This window comes from Sceloporus occidentalis, unplaced genomic scaffold (genome assembly GCF_023333645.1).
Source record: "Sceloporus occidentalis isolate IW3139 unplaced genomic scaffold, rSceOcc1.0.p SCAF_48, whole genome shotgun sequence".
Taxonomy (NCBI): domain Eukaryota; kingdom Metazoa; phylum Chordata; class Lepidosauria; order Squamata; family Phrynosomatidae; genus Sceloporus; species Sceloporus occidentalis.
This window is the reverse complement of record NW_028317028.1, coordinates 244,381-269,526: the sequence shown is the minus strand read 5'-3', so window position 1 is coordinate 269,526 and position 25,146 is coordinate 244,381. Positions and strand designations below refer to the sequence as shown.

Here is a 25,146-nt window from a genome sequence, read left to right as displayed (position 1 = left end):
TTTTCAGGACAAGATGGGCTTTCTTCAGATACCATTATTTTGATCGTATCATCTTATTTACTATAAAAAGAATAAAAAAAAACATGGTGAAAAATTGAAAAAAAACACATTTTATGACTTTTATTTGAAAAATCTTTTACTCATCTAAAAAACAGGGAAAAGAAAAAATGTCGGTGCGCTAAGCTAGTCTCAGGCTCAAATAATACAAATGTATAATATGAGGCCTACCAAACAGTGTGAGCATGCTGCAAATACAGTGTGTTGGCTGTACAATGTATACAAAAAACAAAATACTGTCTGCGCTTCTCACCCTAATAAAGTTGGCAACAAATATATAAACATAATATAAATGAGAGGACCTCTCATTTATATTATGTTTATATATTTGTTGCCAACTTTATTAGGGTGAGAAGCGCAGACAGTATTTTGTTTTTTGTACTCATCTAAAAAAGCAAGTAAAAAAACTAGCTAAATAGATTCTACTACTTGTCCGGAGTTTAGAAATACCCAATGTTTTTATGTTTTTTTGCTGTTTTTTGTAAGTTATAGGGCAATAAGTACAAGCAGCGTTTTATGATTTCCAAATCTTTTTTAACAAATCTGGTCAGTCTGCCTCCATCTCCTCTTTGGAATATCTTTGAAGCCGGTTAACTCAATTTAACCCATTCAAACCATATATTTTTGAAAACTAGACACCCCAGGGTATTCCAAATGCTGTTATTTTAACCCTTTCCATGCACCAATTATAGAACTACACTTTGTCAAACTTTGTAATAGTAATTTTTTTTATTTTCTTTTCACACAAATTGTACTTTAGTTATAGATATACAGGTCCTGGTATATGTCACTGTCAAACAACCCCCCAATATGTCTTCAGGAACATCTCCTGAGTACAGTGATACCCCACATACATGGGTTTGTCGGGTTGTTTGAGATTTAAAATGCCACATTTGGGAAGTGCGCTTTTTTCCTCCATTTTGGTCAGTCTGTACCTATGCCCTATCTTTGAGCTCGGCCACTCCAATTTACCCCATCAGCCATTTTTTTTATATATTAGACACCCCTTGGGTATTTGAAGTGCTTTTATTTTAACTCTTTGTTGAGATTTTTGAGAAATTTTAGCACTTGCTCAAAATAATAAACTTTATTTTTTTATTTTATTTTATTTTTTATACTTTTTTTATATTTTTTTTACACATTTAGCTGGTACTGGATGGTTCATCAAGTGACATCACTGCATAATTATTTTTAAATGTTAGCACATTTTTTTTTATTTTTTTTTTCCATTTTTATTTTTTTTTATTTTTTTTTTAATATTTTACTAATCACATAGTGATTAGAAAGCTGGGTTCCATTGACTTGCTTGGTTGAATGCAGTACCTGTATTCAAGCTGCAAGTGGAGCCAGAGTTCTCTAGAGGGTCTGGAGACCGTCTAGCGAACTCTTTCTTCTTTATTGGTTTTTTTCCCGGGCCGCCGCCATCTTGCTGATGGCGAAGATCACCAGCAGCTGCGGCTGTGACCGCTCTCCGGAGCGGTCACAGCCCATCCAAAGGTAAGTGTTGGGTGTCGCTGGATGCCTCCTGATCGAGGCATTCCAGCGACACCATTTAAGTTTAGGAGGCGATGGTTGATCGCCTCCTAAACACTTTTAAAACGGGCGTCCGCCGCCATACAATGTATGGCGGCTGTTGACGCCCCGGGGAGGGGCCAGACATGGTCCCCGATGCCGATCTCGGCGTTACTGAATGCCTCGACATCGAGGCATTACAGTAACGCCGTTTAAGCGAAGAAAGTGATCGTTGATCACTTTCTAAGCTTATTTAATTTTTTGACGGTTCAGGACCGTCAAAGGTCGCGAAGGGGTTAAAGATATATTATGTCTAAATAATAATTTAATTTTAATTTTAATGGGTTTATTGAATTTTATTTTAAAGTTATATTTATTATTATTTACTTTATTATATTTATTTAATGTTGTAGTGCTACCCTACCCAGCTATACCTATGTGCACTAGCATACCTAGTTTAGGTAAATTTGATGGGACAGGAAAAAAGCAGGACTGTCCATGAAAAAGTTGGGTGTTGGCAGCTATGTGGATGGAAAAATGTTATAGGGTGAAGTGTGAGTTATAGCGTTAATGCTAGTGAGTGTAGAAGTGAAGGCCAGGGCAAATAACAGGAGGAAAGTTCCTTGTGATTTGTGAATTGTACATGTGTGTGTGTTATGTGTGTTATGTCATTGTGTTATATGTGTTATGTGTGTTATGTGTTATGTCACTGTGTTATATGTGTTATTGTGTGTGTTATGTTTGGTAGGTTGTGTATCAGACGGAAACAAATGAAATGGAAATGGAAAAGGCGAATGAGTGGGCAATTGGCGACCCACTCACCTGTTTCACCCCAGGGCAAAGCATCCAAACAACTGTCAGTCCTAGACGTTTGGCAGCGGACTTCCAGAGCTCAGACACAAGGCCCTAGCGTAAGCTGGGTACACCGGCGGAGGTAGCAGGCGTTGCCACACCACAGCAAGTGCAACCAGGGGGGAGAAACTGCCCTTACCATTAAGGACATTTTGGGCATGACTCTAGCCAGGAAGCGAACTGGCAGAGAAGAGACCCTGGCACCACCACCAGCAGCAGCATTGGGAAAGGCGAATGAGTGGGCAATTGGCGACCCGCTCACCTGTTTCACCCCAGAGCAAAGCATGAAAGCCTGTTAGTCCATGGCGTTTGGGAGCGGACTTCCAGAACTCAGACACTAGGCCCTAGCGTAAATTGGCTACACCGGCGGAGGTAGCAGACTTTGTCACACCGCAAACAGATGCAGCCAGGGGGAGAAACTACCTTAAACAGTAGAGAAAAAAAAAATTTACTTTCCAAGCTAAGAGCGGGGTAACCCAACTTGGGCAGATTGAATTTAAGAAAGGCGCTGTGGACTCAGTATGTTTCCAGTCATAGAAAACACGCGCTCACTTTGAACAGTGGTTGGCGGACATGATAGTAGCTGCTGCGCAACCCATGAGAGTGCAGGCCACACACTCTTCTTTTCATCCCAGTAGCTAAGAGGATCAACATTAGGTGCAGAAGGAACTTCACAGAGGTAAAGTTTGACCATTTCAGCAGCACTACTCTCCTTTCTGCTGCTAGCTCTGTCAGATGGTCCAACTATACTCCCAAGTGCCTCTTCCCAAAACGCAGCTGCTCCACTCAGCTGTGTTGTTGTGATGCTTGTGGCACTGCTGCTGATGCTGCTGCTAGGAGTAGCAGACCACATAATCTCTTCCTCTTCCTGCACCTCTCCCTCCTCGGACAGCATTCCAGTCACGCACCTTGTTGACCAATTGCTCCCGGTAGCTACTGAGAACATTGAATTTCAAAGCTAGCTTTCCCTTAATTCTTGGATCGCAAAGGCACGCTAGCATCATTTCGGGACTCTCTTCCATGCGTTTGCGAAGGTGTACTTTTAGCAGATCCTTCAGCTTCCTGACTATGGCTGCTACGTCAGGATGTAGAGTGCCACCTTGAATAGCCTCACGGTTTTCAAGGAACACATCCATCTTGCTGCCTAGATTGGAGAACACTGGGATTAGCTGGGCCAGACTAGCAGTGTTTGATCTTAAATTTTCAGTGGCATCCCTGAATGGTTTAAGTACTGCCACTAGCTGGGCGATCACTGTCCAATCCTCCCTATTCAATGGAGATGTAATCCCAATATTGTGCTCTGAGGCAAGATTATGGATTGCCCTCTGCTGCTCCAAAATCCTCTCCAGCATGTCTAACGTGGAGTTCCACCGTGTACTGATATCCTGATGTAGGCAGTGTACGGGAAGACCTGACCTCTCTTGCTCTTCCCTCAAAAGTTGGCTAGCCTTAACACTATGGTGAAAGTGCCCAGCAATCTTTCTGCAGCGGGACAGAACTACTGCTGCCACATTAGTTCCTTCTGACATTGCTGCCTTCACTACAAGATGGATGATGTGGGCTGCACAGCGCACACCAACAATATGACCATCTCGCAGCGCTTTCACCATATTGGCACCTCCGTCAGTTACCACAAAACCAACTTCAACATTGGTGCCTGCCTCTGCTCCCACCCAAAGGCTAAACATTTTCCTCATTGCATGCAGAATATTTTGGGAAGTGTGCTTTTCATCCATCACTTCTGCATGGAGAAGGAATGATCGGTAGCCTGCTGCAGCAGCTTCCTTGGGCACACCGGGCTGCCACCAGTGTGCTGTCAAAGAAAGAAAGGCATGCTGCCCACTAGGTGCACTCCACAAATCTGTTGTGAAATGAACAGACTGACCAGCAGCCTTGGAAAGCTTCTCTTTCACTGCTGCAACACAGGACCGATACAATGAGGGGACAATGTTCCTGCTGAAAGTGGAACGTGACGGAACTGTATATTGTGGAGCCACAGCCGCCATCAATTGTTTGAAAGGCTCCCCTTCGATCATAGAGAAGGATGCCCCTCCAACAGCAATGAACTGACCAATAAGTTGCGTTACTTTATTGGCCTGCTGTTTGGGCATTGACCTTTTGAATTGGAATGCCACAAATTGTTCCAGGGTGGGCTGGACATGCAGTGCTCCAACCTGCCTTGGTCTCTGGCTGGCAGCACTAGCTGCTGCTGCTGGCTCAGAAGCAGCTGTTGGGGTTTTTCCACGGCCACCAGCTATGCTGCCTGCACTAAGTTTTACTTCTGCATCTTTCCCCAATAGCACAGCGTTGTGTTGAGTGCTGAGGTGATGCTTCATGCTAGCACTGGTAAAATGGCCAGACACTTTCCCTCTGCTTATTAGCTTCCCACAATGCACTTTCCATAGTGCCCTTCTTCAACATTTTCAAAGTGCTCCCAAATTGGGGCGCGCATAGCCTTGGAGTGTGCCTTGGGTGCTGCTCCTACTGCTCGGGGTGGATGAACAGAGGCAGAACTAGTGGTGGTGGGACTGGTGGTAACAGTACTGGCCATAGTGGGACTGCTAATTGTTTTAACTTTAGATTTGCTAGGTTTTGCTGCTGCTGCTGGTGGTGGTGATGGTGATGATCGTAGCGGAGAAGGTGGAGGCTCAGGGGAAAATTGTGCACTAGTCATTTGGACACTGCTCCCTGAGGAATCTGATTCCTGACCACTCATCTCCTCTACTTCCTCTGGCTCATAGTCTAGTTCTTCATTAGCCAGATCGAATGGAATTCCTGCTAGGCTGGAGCTAAGACTGATATCATCGTGAGACTCGTGACTAGTAGTAGTGCGAGCAGGAAGAACAGACTCTGCACTTGGCCTCTCAGTCTCAGGCTCCTCTGCTACCTCGCTAGGGGGAGTTCCACTATGTGTAGCCCTCTCTCTAACTGTCTTTACAAAAATATTGTAAGGACTTGGTGGCTTGCTAAAGGTACTAGGAGGACATGGCGTGGTGGTACCGGTGGGAACAGTAGGCGCAGCACTAGTGGTGGTAGAGGCGGTAGAGGTGGGGGTGGGGGTAGTGGTTTTCCCTACAAAGGAATGAGATCGCTTTGGTTTGGGACCCCTCTGAGTCTTGCTGCTTATTTGGCTCTGCTTGGTACCTTGCATGCTGCTTGTGGATGGGAAAGATGCTGCTTGGGGCAAAAGGCACTTCTTTTTACTCACTGGGCTAGTAGAAGTACTAGTTGTGCTACCCTTTAACTTTGAACGTGCTTCTGGTGCTTTAGGCTTTCCGTAAAAAACCATAGAGCTTGTGGGCCTAGCCGCACTACTACTGCCTGCTTTTGGTGCCTTTCCTTTACTTGATGATCCTTCGAGCAATGCTTCCCCAAATGATAAGCGAGAGCTTGGCCTACTTGGCCGACTAGACTGACGCAAAGACTGCATCTTAGAACTGGTGGTGGTGCTGGTGGTGCTGCTGGTGGTGGTGGTAGATGGAGCTTGTCCCTCCTTAGTCCCAAAAGGAGGATCCATTAAAAATTTTGTGTTGTGTGTGTAGTGTGGAGTTTTTTAAAAAACGTAAAAAAAAAATAAATAAAAAAAAAAGGGGGATAAAAAAATTAAAGACTTTGAAATTACACGGGCCTAAGAGCCTATCCTACTAAGCTAAACCTACAGCTACATTAGTATTCTAGTCTAACTCTAGGCAGACGCTCTCAAGCCCACTAAGCTAAAGTGAGGTTAAGTTATATATAATATTATATTACTAATAGATTAGAATTACTTATATTATGGATTATAGATAGAATATAGATTATGAATTAGAAAGAATTACTTATATATATTATAGATTATGAATTAGACTTTATATTATATTATATAATATATTATAGATTAAAGATTAGAATTATTTTAGTACTACAGCTAGTAGCTTGAAGCTTTGCTTAGTACAGTTGTTGTTGTCACACAGTCAATTTTTCTTGAAAAGAAATTAGAAATAAAATAAAATGTCACAGCAAAACAGTTAGCTTCACTGCTTGCTGAAACACACAGCACTTATGCGGCTGCACTCACTAGCCCAACAAGTTCACTTCACTGATGGACTGAGGTGAGCAAAACAAATGAAATAAAATGAAATATTATTAATTAAGAAAAATTTACTTGGTCTCTTGCTGTTGCTAAAACAAAGCACAAACTATAGAGCTGCAGCACCAGTACTAATAAGATTAGCTGAACTATAAGCTAGTAGTAATTATTAATTATATTTATAGCTAATTTAATTAACTATTAAGATAAGAAAGAATTATAGAATTATTGATATTAATGATTTTAGATTAGACACTAGTAGATGTCTTGAATGTCTACAGTACACTCTACACTAGTATACTATTACTAACTATAGTATATATAACTGACAAATATATATATATAATTTTATATGTATTCAATTATTAATAATATATTCTATTAAATTATTTATAAATTCTATTATTTAATTTATTTAAGCAGGACAGGCAGTAGGCACTAGTGCCAGCCCAGGGCAAGGGCACCCCAGTGCCAGTGAGGCACTGAGTGCACTGTCAACTCAACAGCACTACACAGTTGATGACAAATTAAATAAAAAAATGATTAAATTAATAAAATTATTATTATTAAATATTATTAATTCAGTAGAACTGAAGTGAGGAAGAGTACACTGTGAGAAATGGCAGGCTGAGGCTTGCCAGTCTCACACAGAACAGAACAATCTCTCTGTAACGCTCGGATGCAGCACAGCAGTGTTGCCAAAGCAGTCACAGCGAAAATGAATGGATCTCTCAGGCAAGCTCTGGTCTTATAAAGACGGTTTCAGAATTCAAAAAACAGCAGCACAGGCATTGGACGAGACCCTTAGCGTGACGTCACAAGAGCGAGCTGATTGGACAGACGAGGATCAGCTCACTCCTGTTTGAAATTTTGGCGGCTGCGCGGCAAAAACGAAGACGATCACGAAGAATCGAAGATTCGTGATCCACTTTGTGAGTCTTCGTCTTCGCCTACGTTTTGCCGGCACTGTATTCTCTTCGGCGCGTCTTCGGCACGAACAAAAAAACGGCCTCTTCGTGCTCGTTTACATGTTCGTCCGAAGACGAATGCGCAAGTCTAAAACAAATCCACTTTCCTTCAATGTGAGAACTGTACACTCATAAAGTATGCACTGGACTGGGTCCCCAGGGTGATATAAGGGACTTGAAATACAGAACTTGCCTCCAAACTCCCTATTTACTGAATAGTACACTGGATACTGAGCCTTGCATGGGCCAAACTCACAGGCGTAGATCTTGTAAATCTAATTGCTTAAAAGTGTTATAAAACATAAGCAGCTATCACTTTAGTCTTACACTTGGTATAATTGTTAATTGTATAGTGATTAATTCCAATGATAGCAGGTGGACCCCTTTAAATTGGTAATTACATTGGACTGTAGAATGAAATGCAAGTAACCCATTCCAGGATGCACAAACATGATAAACATTGTTATCTAACAACAACCCACTACACTGAGCAGAGTTTTTTTGTGTGAAACACTCTGAAGGCAAGTTGGCTTCACCATATTTATACTGGTTCAACTCTAAACCCTGATGCTATGGATGAAAGCATTGGGAGCACATGAACACATGCGCAGTATACCAAGGAAGCAGACAGCAGAAACCTGGGAAAGTGAACGATCAGTGATTCTAATTGAAACACTGCCTTTATAGCTCAATGAAAAGCTTAAATGATGCTTCATTGCCTGTCTAACTGATGCATAAAAAGTTATTGTCATTACTGTACCTTTAAGAGCAGCAATAGACATATGTGATACGTTGGACCTCAGTTATGTTGTATCTGACTGTCTCACCACTTCACCAGGGCACATGAATAAATGGGAACATCCCAGGATAGGCTACCAAGAGCTTTCATGTAAGGAATGGCTTTGTGTAGAGGTGGGACAATTTGCATATGTGTGCAGGGTGTGGCTAGTCCCAGGCAGCCTTTAGTGGGCGAGAACTAGGTGGGGAACAGAGGAAAATGTGTAAGGAGTAGGTGGATCATGGGCAGGTAGTGGACATGGTCACATTCTTGGTAAGAAACTTACTTGGGTAAGCAGGGCTTCCTGGAGAGTTGCCAGGTATGGCAGTGATTATAACTGGTCTATAAAATGGCCAGCCATATGCATAACATAACAATAAAGAAAATATTGTTGACTCATAGCTGTTGCTCAAGCCAAGTAGCTAATAGTGACATTTCATTCAAAACAAAATGAGACACAGATTAGATCACTGGCTATATCAATAAAAATAAGAATATTTTTGCCAGTGTTACATACAGAAAGCATATCACAAGCTGTGAGAAAAAAACTCACAGCTTGTGATATGCTCCTTTATATTCTCTAAGAATCTGTGAAGTTCTGAAAAAAGTCTGCAGCAAATTGTCACTGCGAGCAGGCAGTAATAGCGCAGAGCATAGGCTGTAGACCACATAAAGTAGAGAGACATTGAAAAGCATTACCTGACCTGGTAAACAAGAAAAGTAAATGTACCAGAATCAGTTCACAAACAATCTGGTATACAACACCTAGAATTCTGCATCACCCCAGTTAAAGTGGTATTTAAAACTATTACCTGAAATAATTATTAATGTGCTAGAAATGTTGCAATTAAGCTAAACTAAATGTGCCAATATCATTAATTGGTATGAATGTCCAAAAAACGAGGAGGAGTCACTAAGAAAATAAACAAAAATGAAGCTGAAAGCTCCAAATTTCAGTTTAAATTTTGTTTTTCACACTCGTTCTCTGTCACCTTCTCCCACTCTCTCTCAATGTCTCTGTACCTTATCTGTCTCCTTTTCCACAGTTCTGCTTCTTCTTTTTTCTTCCTGTTTGTTCATTCTTCTTTCTTTTCCAGTAATCCACTTCTCCCAGTGATCCACAGCATTACTCAGTCCTCCTGGAGCACTTCTGCAACACAGCAGAGCCTTGGAGCACACCACAAACTCCAATTAGTGGAGAGGTTGTCCCTGTGGTGCACACAGAGGCCCTGTCTTGATGTGGAAGTGCTCCAAGAGGCTAGGTTAATGCAGCAGATCACCTAAGAATAAACAGAGGAAAGGAAGAAAATGAGGAGAAAGGGAGCTGTGGCGACATGAAGAAGTTAGGGAGACACTGAGACAGTGTGTGTGTGAGAGAATGAGAGAGTATGACAGGGAGTGAGTGAATGGCAACGAATTTCGTTTCTGAATAAAAACAGCCCTCCTAATTTCTTCTGAACAAAAAAAGGAGGAAATTAAGTTTGTTGTCTGAAAACGAATGTCCCAATCTCCTGTTATCACCAGCCTGATTCCCTATGTATCAGCAGGGAGATGACCTTGCTTATTCAAAATAATACAGTTATGTCCAGATGGTTGTTTTGGCTACTTCTTTTAGGATGCAATTGTACATCCAAAGGAACGTCAACTAGTTAAATCCTCAGCTTTTTCTAAGACTACTTAACTTATAAATTCATTGGAATAATTATCTTGACTTTCTTGACCTTGGTCTTATTTTCTGGTTACCCCTACTGCAATCAGCTTGACCTTGTGTGACCTCTCAGCTTTTGACCACTGGCTTGTTCCCGGACTACTCGATCTGTCTCCTGCTCTACGACCATTGGCTTGTTAATGGTTTGGATCGTGTGCCGCCTACCACGACTTCTTGAAACGATCATTGACTTTTGCATTTTGTTTGTACTTTTGGTTTCCGTGTTTCCATAACCTCTGCCTTAAACTCCCAACCCAGTCCTGACAGTCCTGAAACCATAAAAAGTTATATATTTCCATAAACGCACTACAATTTTTTCTGGACTGTTTTTATTTTTTTTTACTTAAAATGATTAAAAAGAATTTAAAAAAAAAACTTCAGTTACGTAGTCTTTGTCTCATCAATATCAAAAACCCACAATTTGTGAAAAATGTAATCCAACGTCAGGCTCAATTTTTCAGTTGCCAGAATATGTGAGCGTCACATCAAAGCTCTAATTATTCCTTCTCCACATTCTCTGTTTAATAAGTCAAACAAGTAGTTCTGCAGTAAATTCTGCCAATACCATATTGATGAAAGATCACAAACATACATTATGTAAGGAAAACACAGCAGGCAATCCGCTTTGACCTTCTACAGGGTGACAACACAGCATAACACTTAGCATTATGTAAGTCCAACACTTAGCACATGTTTGACAAAGCTGAATTTGCAAGGACAGGCAGAACTCATTTCTTGTTTCAGATTTCCAAATACAAGAGGTCAAACAAAAGAAGAGTTAGCACTCTTGTAAGAAATCTGTTAGCTAGATGAAAGCACTCAATCAGTTGGACTGTAACACATACGATAACTTAGTTACCGGGTGATAAGTATTAGGTAAGCAAAGTAATGCAGTAGATTAAAATCTTTGTCCCAGCAAATAACCACTTACAGTGGTAATTAATTTTCAAAGGTCCGATAAATAGATAGAATATCTAAAAGTTTTGCTTTTAAAAGTCTAGTGTATCTAAATATTTTCAAAAATAAAAACACAATACTGTCATTTGGCATTTGTTTATTTGATCAGTTAAGTTGGCAAAAAAGCTAATTCCTAGTATACCATGTTGCCTAAAAACCATGGCACATTTGGAAGAGAATGGTAATATCTGGCATTGATGATTATATGTAAAAATGAAGTGTCCAATAATAAAAAGTAAAATCACCCAATAAATGCTGCAAAACTAAAACTAAAAAATAAATGGTTCGCATCTTATCTTTAGGAGGGGCACTCCCTATTTTGGGAGTACATTTTTCTACCCAACCCGTACAAATCTCTAACCTCACCACTTAAATCAAAACTTCCCTCTGTGGCCATTTGAAATGTATGGGAGGAACGCATTTGGATTTATATTGTTAACCCATCTGCACACCTTCCCATCTTATTTAATGTGACACTTATATCATAAGTGGGAATTTGGGAGCTGTAAACAAGGCCTGTACAGCAACAGCACAATCCTCTGTTGCTTTTTCATTTCCCTGGGCCTGCCACGGAAGGTCGGAGGATCCCCCAGCCCGGTCCACGCTCCTCAATCACCGAAAAGGTGGGACAATGGGGCAGCTACTCAGAAAAGTTGGACAGTGCCCAAAATCAGGACTGTCCTGCTAAAATCGAGACTGTTGAGAGGTATACTGCACTGTGTTACAACTACAGTCAGCTGTTTCAACAGCTCGTGCCCATGCAGGTCAGTCCGACAAAAGGCATCTTACCAATGATTTCAATGGGCAAAAAAGTGACAAAGAACAGCAAACAATATGAAATAAACACAAGCTCCATTACATAATCAACTATTGCATGGTGGGTTTTTTTGTGTAGCAGTGTTTTACTTTATAAGTAGTAAAACAGTTTACTGTTTCACTTGAGACCTTGGTAGGCGTGGGAATTTCTGTAGCTAGTAAAGGGAATTCCCCCATGACATGTCACCCAGACCGCACAGAATCATTCTGCAAGTCTAAATATTATCTGTATGTATAGACTAAACTTTTAACCTTCTCTTCTGTTTAAGGTTGCAGGCTAGAAACAATATTTTGTTATCTGTCTGGGTGTCTTTGAAGCTGCTGAATTCTCTGCTGTCTGCGGAAAAAAAAAATCAAACAATATTGTGTTTGGATGGTTATTCCCTTGCCATCAAAATCTGAACAGCTTATAAACTCATACTGTTGTACAGAACTTCAAACCTGCCAATTGACCCTATTAGGGACAGAGTCCCTCTTTGACACCTAAATCCCTCTACCCCCAAATCCCTCTTTTCTAGCAGGTCAGAATGTTTGCTGGGTATGGATATATCATAGTGTCCAACACGCATTCTGAGCTCTTAGAAAAGAGGAATATCAGGAGAGAAAATAAGGGAGGAATGATTTGGATCCAAAAAAGGGATGACCCTTCTAAACAGAGATTCCTGAGAGCTAGAGATTTGCATCCAGGTGTGACATCTGGTTGTTGACTTTAGTGACTGTTGCTTTGAACCCCAAGGGGCTGATACTGAGCTTACCAACATTCTGTTTGATTCTATCTGCTCTTTGCCCCATTTCTTCGTCATTCTAAAAAGTATTCCTCCCGTCTATTGCTGATCTTCTCTCTTACAGTCTTCCTTATCGAAAAGACAGGGGGTTGTCTCTAATAAAAACTAAATAAACATAAATCATGTGTCCTCAGAAAAGAGCCAATGCTTTCTCCTTTTTTGTCCCTCATTCCATGTACAGGAGGTGGAGATATTGAATTAAACAGGGGCAATGCATTTCCACCAGGCATAAATTCAAATATGACACTATGACATAAAGAAAACTCATCCACTCAAGAGTGGATCACAAGGTAGCCTCTCCAGCTTATGTCATCTGTGTCCTTTTGTGCTGGGGAGCTCTGAATTCTATTTTCCCACTCCAATTCTTACATTTCTGTATTTTTAGAAAAAGAATGGTAATTACTAATTGATCACTTCTGATTGGGGTGCTGCTAAACCTTATCTAAATTGTTAATTCATTAGAAATTGATGTTAACCACATTGTCGAGACATGACAACAAGTCCCTGTACGCTAGAGAAAGAGCTGAATTATCAATGTGAATACAGTGTTTGCTTGTTTTCCAGACACAAAGCAGATGTCTTTGTAGCTAATATTACAATACCGGCATCACACAAGGTTCATGGCTGGTAACCGACACATATTTATGAGATGCAGATCGAAATGGGGGAGGGGGATATCATCACTGTATTTTTAAGAATCTTTCTTGTGAGTAGTGGATTTGTTTATATATGTTGAGTAATATTTTCTTATATAGAAGATTATTTATCATGTTTCAAGGTACCCATGGGTTGCCAGTTCAAATTTTGCTAATTATTAAAGGCCCATAACAGGTCACATACGGCACCACAACAGGAGAAAACATTTCACTACAAATATCTAAAATGAAGTAATAAAAAAAAAAAACTAGGATTAAAAATGGTCATCCTTGTTTCTAAATCTTTGCAATACATAAGATGATGAGTACATTGCACAAGTAACAAAAAGTACAATAACATAGTAACGCAAGTCCATCAAGTTCAACCCTTCTACCCCTCCTTCCAAAACGCAATCAGATTTTTGCTTGGATCAAGAAGCTCTAAAATATTAATGTTTATTCTATTATTTATTGCCCTGTATGGTCTGCTTTCCATAGATGCTTTACATCTATTGTATTTGATAGCACCAGTGAATTACATACCTTTATTGTCCTAACTGTAAATAATTCCTTCCTTTGTTGTCTATAAAATCTTCGCTCTTCCAGTCTCAGAAGATGTCCCCTTGTTCTATGTACATTTCTGTTAATGAGCGGGTCACTGAAGAGCTCCTTATATTGGCCCTGCACATATGTATACAATAGAAATTTGCAAATGGGCCAAAAAAGCTTCAGATTAATTTTTCAGTTAATATGTGACCTATTTGTTTTTCAGCAATTAACTTAGTTCCCTGCATATTGGTTCGGCCGAACATTGGGGGGCATTTTTTATTTGGGAACAAAATTTGTTACCCTGGTGCCCACATTCACTCTCACTCTCTCACACTCTGATTCTCCTTCACTAACCTGGCAGGAACTTTTGCCAAAATGGCGGTACCTGCGGTGATGTGCTCTCCCCGATCATCCAGTCGGGGGAAAGAACATCACTGGGCAATATGGCAGCGTGTCTGGTGACGTCCTCTCCCCAATCCTCTAATCAAGTTAATTCTCCAAGATGTTTGGCACAACCTACCTGTCGAGCTCCTTAAAAATCTGTGTGAAGGTATACATAGAAGAACTGATGCTATATGATGAAAGTAAACTATTAACATTTAAATTTTTAAATAATTTTTAAACTACAGAATTTTTTCACACCTGCCTAAAACTTTTATTTCAATCAATGAACATCATTACAAATCTATCAAGTTGTAAATGTAATTGTAACAGGGGAGAGAACCGGTTTGGTCACACCACACAAAAAAAATCTTCACAGTGACATAGCCCCCAACGGATTTGGACACCTGTGTGTGGGAGGAGGCTGTTGGAGGAGTGTTGGAGGGTGCGGGACGCCCACCAGCATTTCCTAAATAACCAGCTCACAATGGCTTCATACAAACTGCAATAGAGGTCTGATGCTTTGTGCCCATGGACAGCACTCTTATTGATTTCAACTGGAGCACTTTCCTGCCACTGATTGGCTACTTCAAGCAGCCAACTAGTCTCAAGATTAGCCGTACACACTGGCGTAACTACAACTAAGACCCTTCTTCCTGTATCCTTGTACCAGTTCAAAATTGCTTAAAAAGGGCCCTTCCAACCTGGACCACACCGATCCAGGTCAGGAGGACCCTGTCTAACTATTTTGAAACGGCACAAGGAGACAGGAATGTATCGGGTTCACGTGACCCCACGGTGAAACCGAGGCTGCTCGTACAGTGTCCGCCAGCAGCAAAAAATAAAGCTGCAGGAACGGGGACGGTAGGTGGGATATACGTATATGTGTTTGCATATATATATATATATATATATATATATATATATATATGTATAGATGTTAGCATGGATGTGTACATGTGTGTGTGTGTTTGAGCATTGATGTGTAAGTGGGGTGAGATGGAGTGTGTGTTAGTGAGTATGAGTGTGTATAAGTTGTGTAAGTGTGTTTACATATGTTGTATTGTGGAAGGGGGACAAGGCAAAGAAGGCACAAACTAGTTGTGTTGGGACAATGATGGCACAGACTAGCTGTTGAAGTTAGGCAGTTTTCATACCATGGGCCCGTGGTATCTTTTTACGCCCCTGGCCAGATGAGAAGGACAACTGCTTTGTCTGGTTAGTGCTTTAACTTTTCTTTTTGATTATCCAGATATACGCAGAGTGCAGCACAATTCGTGTCTGTACAGGTACCTGCCGTGTGCAGTTAAGCTACAAAGTTCAGCTAAATCAGCTTTTCCTACCAGTCTTCCCAAACTCTGCTGCCTTCTGACAGTCTCTCCTGCCACTGCCAGTGTTCCTAGACTCTGCTGCCATCAGCATGTGTCCCCAGACTCCACTTCCATCTGCACGTTTCCCCAGTCCGTCTGCTGCCGCCTGCCAGTCTCCCCAGTCTGTCAGTCCTGTTCTTGTAGATGGCACATCCTGGTGCATCTACACCTCCCCCATCCAGGGTTCTGATCCCGAACCTGTCCCTGCACAGAGACTCGGAACCTGCAGTCATGGCAGCATGTTTGTGTAAATAGTTGGTGTTAGTATGAGTGTGTTGCTTCATGGTGGTAGAGCGTGCATGTTGTTTGTATGTAAGCGTATGATGTTAGAGTGAGTGGGTCCTAAAACAAGATTGCACGTTAGTTTGTGCATGTGTTTTAGTTAAGAGGCGGGCATCAAATAAATACTGCACCAAGACAAAAAAGATATTTTTTGGTAAAACATCTAATTAAAAAAAACATATAGTAGGAAGGTTAAAGGAGAGAAACAAAAAAAAGGGTGTGAGAGACATAAAGAAAGAGAGATAACGCAAAAGAAAAAAGGAAGAAACATATAATTTGACAGCAATCCTGCTTGTCTTATATTTAGGATATCCATATGGCTATCCCTTACATGTATAAAAACAGGAGAGGGATCAGAAGTTGGAAAATTGTTCTCACACTCAGTCTGCTCTTCTACTGAGTTACTTTTCGCTAAAAAAAAATTTTATTAACAAAGTTGTTGAATGGCATTTCATACTTTCTTGCTATGGAGTCAATTTCAGAACCAAAGTGCTTGTAAATGTACTAGGATTAATTTTCTCTTAAAAGTTAAGTTACGGAGCTATAAATTAAGCTACAGTGACCTTCTAGTTCTCACTGATAAAGCTGTGTCCTTAAACCTCTCAAGAGAAAAACACGTATCGCCACTACTGTGTCTTGGTACCACAGTAAGCTTGCCAGATCAGCCATTTCACCTTGGCACTATGAATTTACACTGTGCTGCTTGGTAGTCTCCAAAAGTATTGCTTGGATTATGTTTAATTATTCATATGATTAATTATTTTAATTTACATGTAAACAGCCTCTGAGAGGCTTGCATTTGCATTCAATTGATTTTTAAAATGCCATAAAACGTTTAAAACAACTAGACGAAGCCAAAGCTATTTTCAGGTTCAGCAACATTTCTAGGAAACACCGCTTTCTCTGCCTGCTACACCTCAGCTAGTCAGCTGGACGCTCTCCTTTATGCTGTCACTGTGCATCCGTCAATCATCTAGGTCCAGACAGGTAGAAGTGATCTAATTAAGATGTTCTCATTCAATCTGGAGTGAAAGTTTAGCCATCCAGATCAATGTCTGTAGCCATCTAAATAACAGACAGCTGCCGGTCTCTCAGATAGGGCAGCTTCTAGATTTAAAATATGGCCACTTTCTACAAATCAAAGGGGCTACTAAAATAACTTAAGCTTTATCAAATGAAGCCAAAGTTGCTTTAATATTTTAGACACACTTTAAACTAAAGCTAACATGAGTATCCCAACAAAAGATTTTGCAGTTACGCAAAGTGGGGAAGGATGCACATACAAAACAGCACCAAGAGGCTGCAAAACAACCTGCTAGGATCCATTTATCAAAACACGAGGAGGTTAACTTGCAAGATAAGAGTTAATAACCAAAGTTACAGGGGGTGGCGTGGACATAATGTAAGGTATTTTAATTGTGCATATAATACCTCAGTAGGGGCATTTTCACAGTGTATTTTACAAATTGCGCCTAGGGACCACATAAGGTATTCCTTCTACTCAAGTCATAATTACAGGTTCATAGTTACTTCATCAGCACATTGAAAGAATTGGAAGTAAAGACACCAACTGTTTGCCGTTTTCTCAGAGGACTGCCACTAGTAACTAATACAGCAAATTCTTGTTTCTGGGGCCCCAGATAACACCTCCCGTTATACTAATACAACATTATGAGAGTTGGAGTCCAAAGTAGAATGAGCAGAGTGTGTTAAAAACAAATACCACCTTTTGCAAATGTTAAGGTCAATGCTGAAATTTTCCTTATTGCATTAAACCGATTCGGACGCATTTTTAATTTAGTTTTTGCCCCGTTTTTGTTTTGTTTTTGGCATTCTACATTTGGAAATTAAATTCATTGTCACTCACCCTCATTCAGGGGTGAGTAAATGTGGGTGTGAAAGAACGTGAATGAGAGTGTGGGAGAGAGTGAGAGTTTAAGAGAGCATGAGTGAAAGAACCAATGCAATGCAACTGAAAATTCAGAGCTCTTTGCTTCGTTTCATTTGTTTTGTTGGGGGTCCCTCCTTGTTTTAGGAGATTTATATCCTTGAATGACCATGTCTATTAAACATTAAATATGTTGGCAGCATAACTGTAAAATAGTAATAGCTGGTTTATGTATTCCAAAAAAATTTTGCTACTTTAAAAAAAAAGGTTAACACATTGGTGGGTTTCTCATCCTGAATTGTTGGTCGCTTAATGACTTTCATGATAAACAAACACCTGTAAGCGTCTAATCCAGTGTTAAATTATCTGAGCTGTTATCATCGCAGCTCTTAGCATAAATTAAATGTACAGTAAATTTGTGCTTTTTGTTTGTCAGTCAATATAATTGTTTTGGAAATAGTTAAAGACTGAAGTATCAATTATTTTTCTATGCCAATGATATCAACCATTCTTCCATCCCATCCTTACAAAGACTGTCTTGACTCAAGAGTGAAAATACAAGATACCTTGATGTGGAGGATTAATAATGCAAATACTGTAAACAGGAAGTTAAGATTGTTGCTCCCATAGTGTTTACATCATATAATGATGCTTATTTTGACCTCTACATGATTATGTGCCTAAATGTAGGACTTATCCACTTTAATAGGGGATTTTTTGCCCACTGAAGACAAATGTATATGAGGTCTATATGACTAATTTAGTACATGTAAGAGTAAACTATCTTAGTTTAGAGAAACACAGAAAATAGCAGCAGATATGATAGGATTTAATCTCCCTATCTTTATACCTTATATAGTTGGTAAGGTTAGAAAATTACACGTTCATCCAGTTCTGGCTTTCCAGAATACCTGAGTTACTCTCAAGGTGAAGGCAAAAAAGTGCATGCCAATTTCAACTTTATTCTTAAAAACCCCCTTTCAACTTGTCATCACCTCCATAGGTAGCCCATTCCAGGGCTTTATGTCCCTCACTGTCTTTAAGAAGGAACTGTGGATCCTCTAATCTTAATTACTGGCCTCTTGTTGCCTGCTCTATCCTAGGAGTGAAGGTTTTCCTAGCAAGGGCCCCATATGGATCTTAAATGTATTTGTAGATGTGATAAGGTCACCCTTAAGTAACCTCTACTCTAGAGTAAATAAATCCAGTTTAGCTACAAGTTCCTTATAGCTACAATCCTTGATTCCCTTAATTAAATTCACAGCTTTTCTTTGCATGCTTACCAAATTAATCACATCTTTCTTTTGAACTGGTGCTGTAGGAACCGAAAACTTACTTGGTCCTTTGTCATGTCTGATTTTAAGGACAGCCTTATGTCTATCCCATGTAAGCTTAAAAAAACAACAAAAGTTGTGTTATCCCCAGCCATTTCTGCTTCTGGAAAACTTGATACAAAGGACTTTTTTTTAATGTAGTTTGACATCATAGTTCATATGTATTCTTTAAATTGAAAGTAATGATAATAATACCGTATTTGCTCGATTATAAGAAGACCCCCCAAAATCTAAATATTAATTTAGGAAAAAAACAAAAAGCCTGAATATAAGAGGACCCTATAGGAAAAAAAGTTTTACTAGTAAATATTAATTCATGTAAACAATTTTTTCATATTTAATAAAAGCTATGATTGAGAAAAATATATATTTTTTTATTTTCTTTTATTTGCCAACCTGCCCCCCAGTTATGCACATCTCCCCCCAGGGTTGCCACTCTGCCCCCAGAAATGCCTTATATCCCCTATTCGCCACTCTGCCCCATGATGTGCCTTTTAACCCTCTATATGCCACTCTGCCTCCAGAAATGTCTTATACTCTCCTATATGCCACTCTGCCCCATGATATGCCTTTTAACCCCCTATATGCCAGAGTGTCATATAGGGGGTTAAAAGGCATATCATGGGGCAGAGTGGCATATAGGGGGTTAAAAGGCATTTCTGGAGGTGTATATATATATATATATATATATAAAACTGCTAACAGCAATCACACTCCTATCAAGCCAAGGCAGCCAGTACATGCTGGAACCTGGGGATGATAGGAGTGTGAGTACAGCCTCCCTATGCCATGCTACCACCACCACCCCCTTTACACATCCATGCTATCACACACACTCATTCACAAACATTTAAATACTCATACTTGCTCAAAAACCCTCCCCCATCCCCTTACCTGAACTGCAGATCTCTCACTCGAAGACTTCTGCAGGGGCCCGGCTCTGCAGGCAACGTCTCTGGCCCCGCCCCCAGAGAAAGGAGGGGGGAGGCAGCTTTATGTGACATTCTGCTAGCTTCCTGTTCTCCTGCTTCTAGTAGAAGAGACGCTGCTCGCGACCAAAGCACCGGTAAGCAGCCTGGCCCAAGCGGACATTTTTTTGAGGTCTGATTAGAAGACGACCTCGATTATAAGACGAGGGGTATTTTTCAGAGCATTTGCTCTGAAAAAAACCTCGTCTTATAATCTAGCAAATACGGTACAATCAATCACTTACCTTTAGGAAGGACTACAGCTCCAGAGCTGAGGTGTACAGCCCCTCTGTAGTCGTGTTTTTAGCACCACCGTTAACTACTTGAAGCAGCATAAAAATACGCCCAACACATCTCCTGCAAGCTTAGGAGCTGGGGCAGGAATGAAGCGAGAGCATGGGGAGGGATTCTAGAAGGACCACTCATTAAAGCATGTATGATGCCTGAAGTGTCCCTTTAAGCAAAATTATAATATCCATGCCAGTTTTAGAGAAAGATACCTTTTGTGATTATTTAATATTTACTATAAGCTACGTTAGCTAACTTACCCAGGTACTATGACACCTACTTCCCAATACCTTGAGCACATGGGGTTTATTATCTGCTTCGATGAATATAAAGTTAAACACTGTAGAGTTCAGCTGAGTTTAATGCCTGTGCTTTCAATGAAGCTGAGCTTGATGGAAACTGAAGCCCTTTGCAACAAGGAGCAGCTTCTGCATGGACTTAAAGATGAACTTTTTATTGTTAAGTATCTGCTTTGGAAATATTCAGATTCAAATAATGGAGCGTTCAATGGTAGCTGGTGACAAAACAAGCATTTTCTATTCTAATATTCTCTCCCTTATCCATCAGCTTCTACTAGAAGAGCAAGCATGCAAATTTAAGAGTAGGACGTCAAGTCCCCAATGAATGTCACATTGTTGTCTAATATGTAAAAATCGCTTTTTTTAAATCAGTAAACATTGATACTTTGTAAATTCACCACAATAATCAGGCTATCCAAAACCAAGTTTTAACAACCTTTCTGGAAAACCTACTTAAGATAATGACAAGCAGTTTGTAGAGGGATATTTTTTCCCATACAGCAACACTATATATACAGATATACTGAACTATAAGCTGTTCACCTAGTTCAGAATTCAAACTTATTTTGAGTACAGACTCTATCTACATTGGGAGACTATATTACTGGTTCAAACCCTAGAAAAGATTAATGGCAGATCTAGAACCACACTGAACAATGGTCTTAATATCGAAACCAAGAAAGACCTAAAATCTATGCAAAAGTAAATGTCAAAAGTGAAATATTAGTCAAAAGGCAAAGGAGGCGCAGATTCTAGTATACAGGAATTATATCAGGAGACTCTGAAGAGCTCTGGACACGTGAAGAAGGAAGGAAAGAGGCAACACAAAGGACATTAGAAACACTGATGACTAATAGAGGGGACCTTAAGTCTGCATTTTCAGGGCTTTTCAAATGTGTTAAATAGACAAAAAAAATAAGAATCATGAAATACATTATTAGCTGTAAATCACAACCTATAGAGCTCTCCAAACTTAATTAACACACCCTATTGCCTTAATGTCATCACCAAATGGCCCTTTGCAATTAGAATTTCTAATATCTCCATAGTGATAAGGAATATTAAATTACTATGTAATATGGTATTACCATAGCAGTAAGTAGAAGAGAACAAACGTCTTTGTTTAATGTGTAATGATCAGTAGATGATTTCAATTAAACTTTTCAACTTTCAGAATTATGGACAGATTTGTGAAGCTGAGGAGAACTATCACTGTGTAACTATGAAATGCTTACTAAAAACAACACTACGTTATACCACACCTTGGAGCAAGATTTTCCATTGTATCTGTTCTTCTCTGGAGACCCAGTTTCTCATTGAGATAATACAAACATGGTATAAGCTTTCAATATCATGCAGGATATAGGGACTACACAGGTTCTATCACCACAGAGTGAAAATTATGACCTAAGGACCTTATCATTACAAACAGATCATATTGTATGTGTTGAATTATTTGGCAATTGCTGAAATGTATTAATTAGACCTGATGGGGATTGAACTATAGGGGCTGGGTATATGTTACATGGCACTCTTACACTCGGAATCTCGATGAAGTCAGCTGCGCATGACGAAACGCGTAGGTCGTGGAGACTCTAATTTTACGGCACTTTATATTCAAGTTCAAACCAGAAGGCTATTCTATGCGTTCCTGTATACCATAAATGAGAGCCTATGGCTGTTGGAGTTTCTAGCATACCCAGAGGCAGTTTATTTGCTCTGCTGCACTTGAGCTTCATCTCAGTGCCATTTTATTTGAGAGTGAATTTTACATAAAAAACAGTACTGTGCCATATGTTTGTTTGTATTTCCCCCCATATATACACCTGAGTCTCTAAACAAGTACCATCATCATATAAATAAAATAAATAGTTCTTCCCAAATAGTTTGGGAAAGCAAAATTATAGTCTTACAACAGGACTTACAAACTGATCAAAATTATTCAATTGGAAATACAAAATCTTTTTTTGTTATGTGAATGCTGTTTACCACTTAAACCAACGGTAGGAATAATAGGAAGCAAAGATACAGATGTGTGACATTGACGTTGCACTTACTTTTGTAATTACTATTTCATTTTTATTTTAAAAATAAGCTTGACAGTGACTTCATGTTTTAGGTATAGATCTAAAGATAGATGTAACTATTTTACATTCAGTGGTCTGCTTGTGGCCTCCCCTCAAGACTTATGAACTGAACTGTGCAAGATTTAAAATACCCATATATTTATCTCCAAAACACTGGCTCACCCAGCTACAAAACAAGGTGGACGCAAAAAGATACTGGTATGGGAAAATTACAAATTTATCAATGACATTTATCTTGCCACACAAGGAATCAGAATCAAATATTCTTTGAAAAGGGGAGAGAGATGGCTGAAAAGTTTTCACTGGTCAACTATTCAACTAGGACCTGAGACCTCCCTAGTACCTGAAGATCCCAAGCTGGCTGATTTATAGGTGTCCCTGTCACAAACAGATATATTAAAGTATGACTCTGCATGGCATAGGAGAAAGTCAGTCTCTCCAGGGCATAGTTTAATTTAGGAAAAGCAACTTGATTTCAGTTGCTGAGTTAATTTAATGTTTATGGTCTCTTGGAGATAAAATAAAGAACTCAATGGACAAGGTGGTGGTTATTAATTATTATTTATTAAACACTTCTGATGGATCATCGATAATGTTAAAGGTTTTGTATTTTTCCTATGAAACCTAGATTATGATCGCCCATTGAATGTTGTAAGGCACTCAGAATGTTTCTCTTGAATAAGCACACCAAACACTAATAATAAGCCATCTGCATTGTTAAATTCCTGCCTGACTTGCCATTTACATGTGACTACTAATTGAAAGGTCAAGGTCAGAAATACTGAAGAGTGGGACTGTAAGCTAAATAGAGATACCTACACTGACCCCATTCTCTGCCACAATGGTCAGCTTTGTCAGGTGCTTGGATTCCAGCAGCTGATCAAAATAAGCTTTGATGTAACATTAGGTCAACTGTAGACTTCATCTTTCGTTCTGTGTGCAGGGAACAGCTTCATTAATTCGCCTGTAATGTTCTCTTAACAAAGTCTATGTATTTTGAGTCACCAGAGACCTATTTAATGGCACCTGATGATAGTACTATATGAAATCGAGTTGGGTTTCCTTTTTTGAATACAAGGCTCAACCTCCCCTATTAGACAAGTATTGGGGAGTCTAAGCAGGGTGATTAATTTGGAGATCTTTTTGGGGACTGATACATATTTTTTACCTGGATTATTACAATTACAGCAACAAAACTAAATATGATTATCATGACTCCAACTCTCGGAATACCTAAATTATTTCACAATTTTCCTTACCATAAGTACAACATCGGCATAAAGAATTTAGAAAGCCTAAACCATACCCCATAACTCCAGTCTCCCGAGAGGAATTTTTAATGTACTTTCCTATTTGAACTAATGAGGATAAAAATGAACATAGCTGTTTCCACAGGCATTTTTCCACTGTCTAAATGAACAGCCTGGATTAAGAATCTTGGGAGTGCAAGCTAGACAGCTAGGAACATTGTTGAATGAAGGGCCTAGTTATTTAATCTCCCTGCTACTATCTGTTGGGGTGTGCAGAAGACATTCCTGGCACTATAAGTGCTAAGTATTTAAGGAAACCAATCTGTTCAGGTTCCCCTACGCTGCTCTCCCTTCTCTATGATGCGTTTGCAGCAACCCCCCCCCCCCATTTACTCTTGAATGATTGGCCCCACAGACAAATAATAAATGCAAAATAATCAAGCTCTCTTTAAAGAAAGCATTAAAAAACAAGAGTATCTATATGCAACGAGCCAGCCATGAATCTATGGAAGGAGTGGGCTGATGAAGATGAAGGAGGATGGGGGGTGCACTGCACAGTCTTTTACAGAGAAGCACCTTTGCGACCACCTGCAGAATGCGCAGGCTCACTCCATCTCACTGCAGCTGCTTAATTTATGGCACTGCACACCAAATATAAACAAACCCACTGCCAGGATGGGGATGGGACACAAACACGGGACCTGGGAGCAGCGCTCGGGGACTCAGGTTGGAGCACTGAGGGAAGGTTGAGGGGCCACTCAAAAAAAAGACTGCTGCTCATTCGAGCACCCCGAAGGGTTAATGCTAACAAAAAGGACAGTGATATTATTAAATCACCCAACAACCATAACCCGTGGATGCCCCCAGCTAATCTCCTACCTCTAGTGTCCTGATCTCCTTCTGTGTCAAGTCGTTGGAGGTCGCACATTTGGTCCTGAGACCCTCCAGGTTAGAGATGCTGATGTCTATCATGTTCTGGACCATTTCGCACTGCTGCAGGGCTTTCTGCGCACTCAGGGGCTGCTTATCACCGCTGGACACATTATCTTCATCCATTTCTTTCCCCCCTCCCCCGTTTTTTTTTTTCTCTGCAGTCACCCCCTTTTCTTCTCTCACACCCCTCCCCACAAAAAAAAATAACAGAGGGGAGGAAAAAAATAACCCCCCACCCCACAACTCTAGCTCTATTACACCCCAGCCGCCCCCTTTAACGTTTGCCCACCACCTCAATCTTCATCACAGGTGCGTGGATGGGGGCACCCCGTGTACAATGAGGCTGCATTAAATCGACACCCTGTGCACTGGCTCACTCT

At 40.1% G+C, this 25,146-nt stretch overlaps 1 protein-coding gene across 2 annotated transcripts in view; it reads right to left on the bottom strand.

The window, feature by feature from the left end:
* The window catches only part of LOC149289049 (kinase suppressor of Ras 2), a 175,801-nt gene extending 150,912 nt beyond the window's left edge, over positions 1-24,889 (bottom strand). For both annotated transcript variants that reach the window (XM_089491065.1, XM_089491064.1), the window contains exon 1: positions 24,713-24,889. In XM_089491065.1, the coding sequence (XP_089347191.1) occupies positions 24,713-24,889 (177 nt within the window). The remainder of the gene's footprint in view (positions 1-24,712) is intronic.
* Positions 24,890-25,146: the final 257 nt, after the last annotated feature.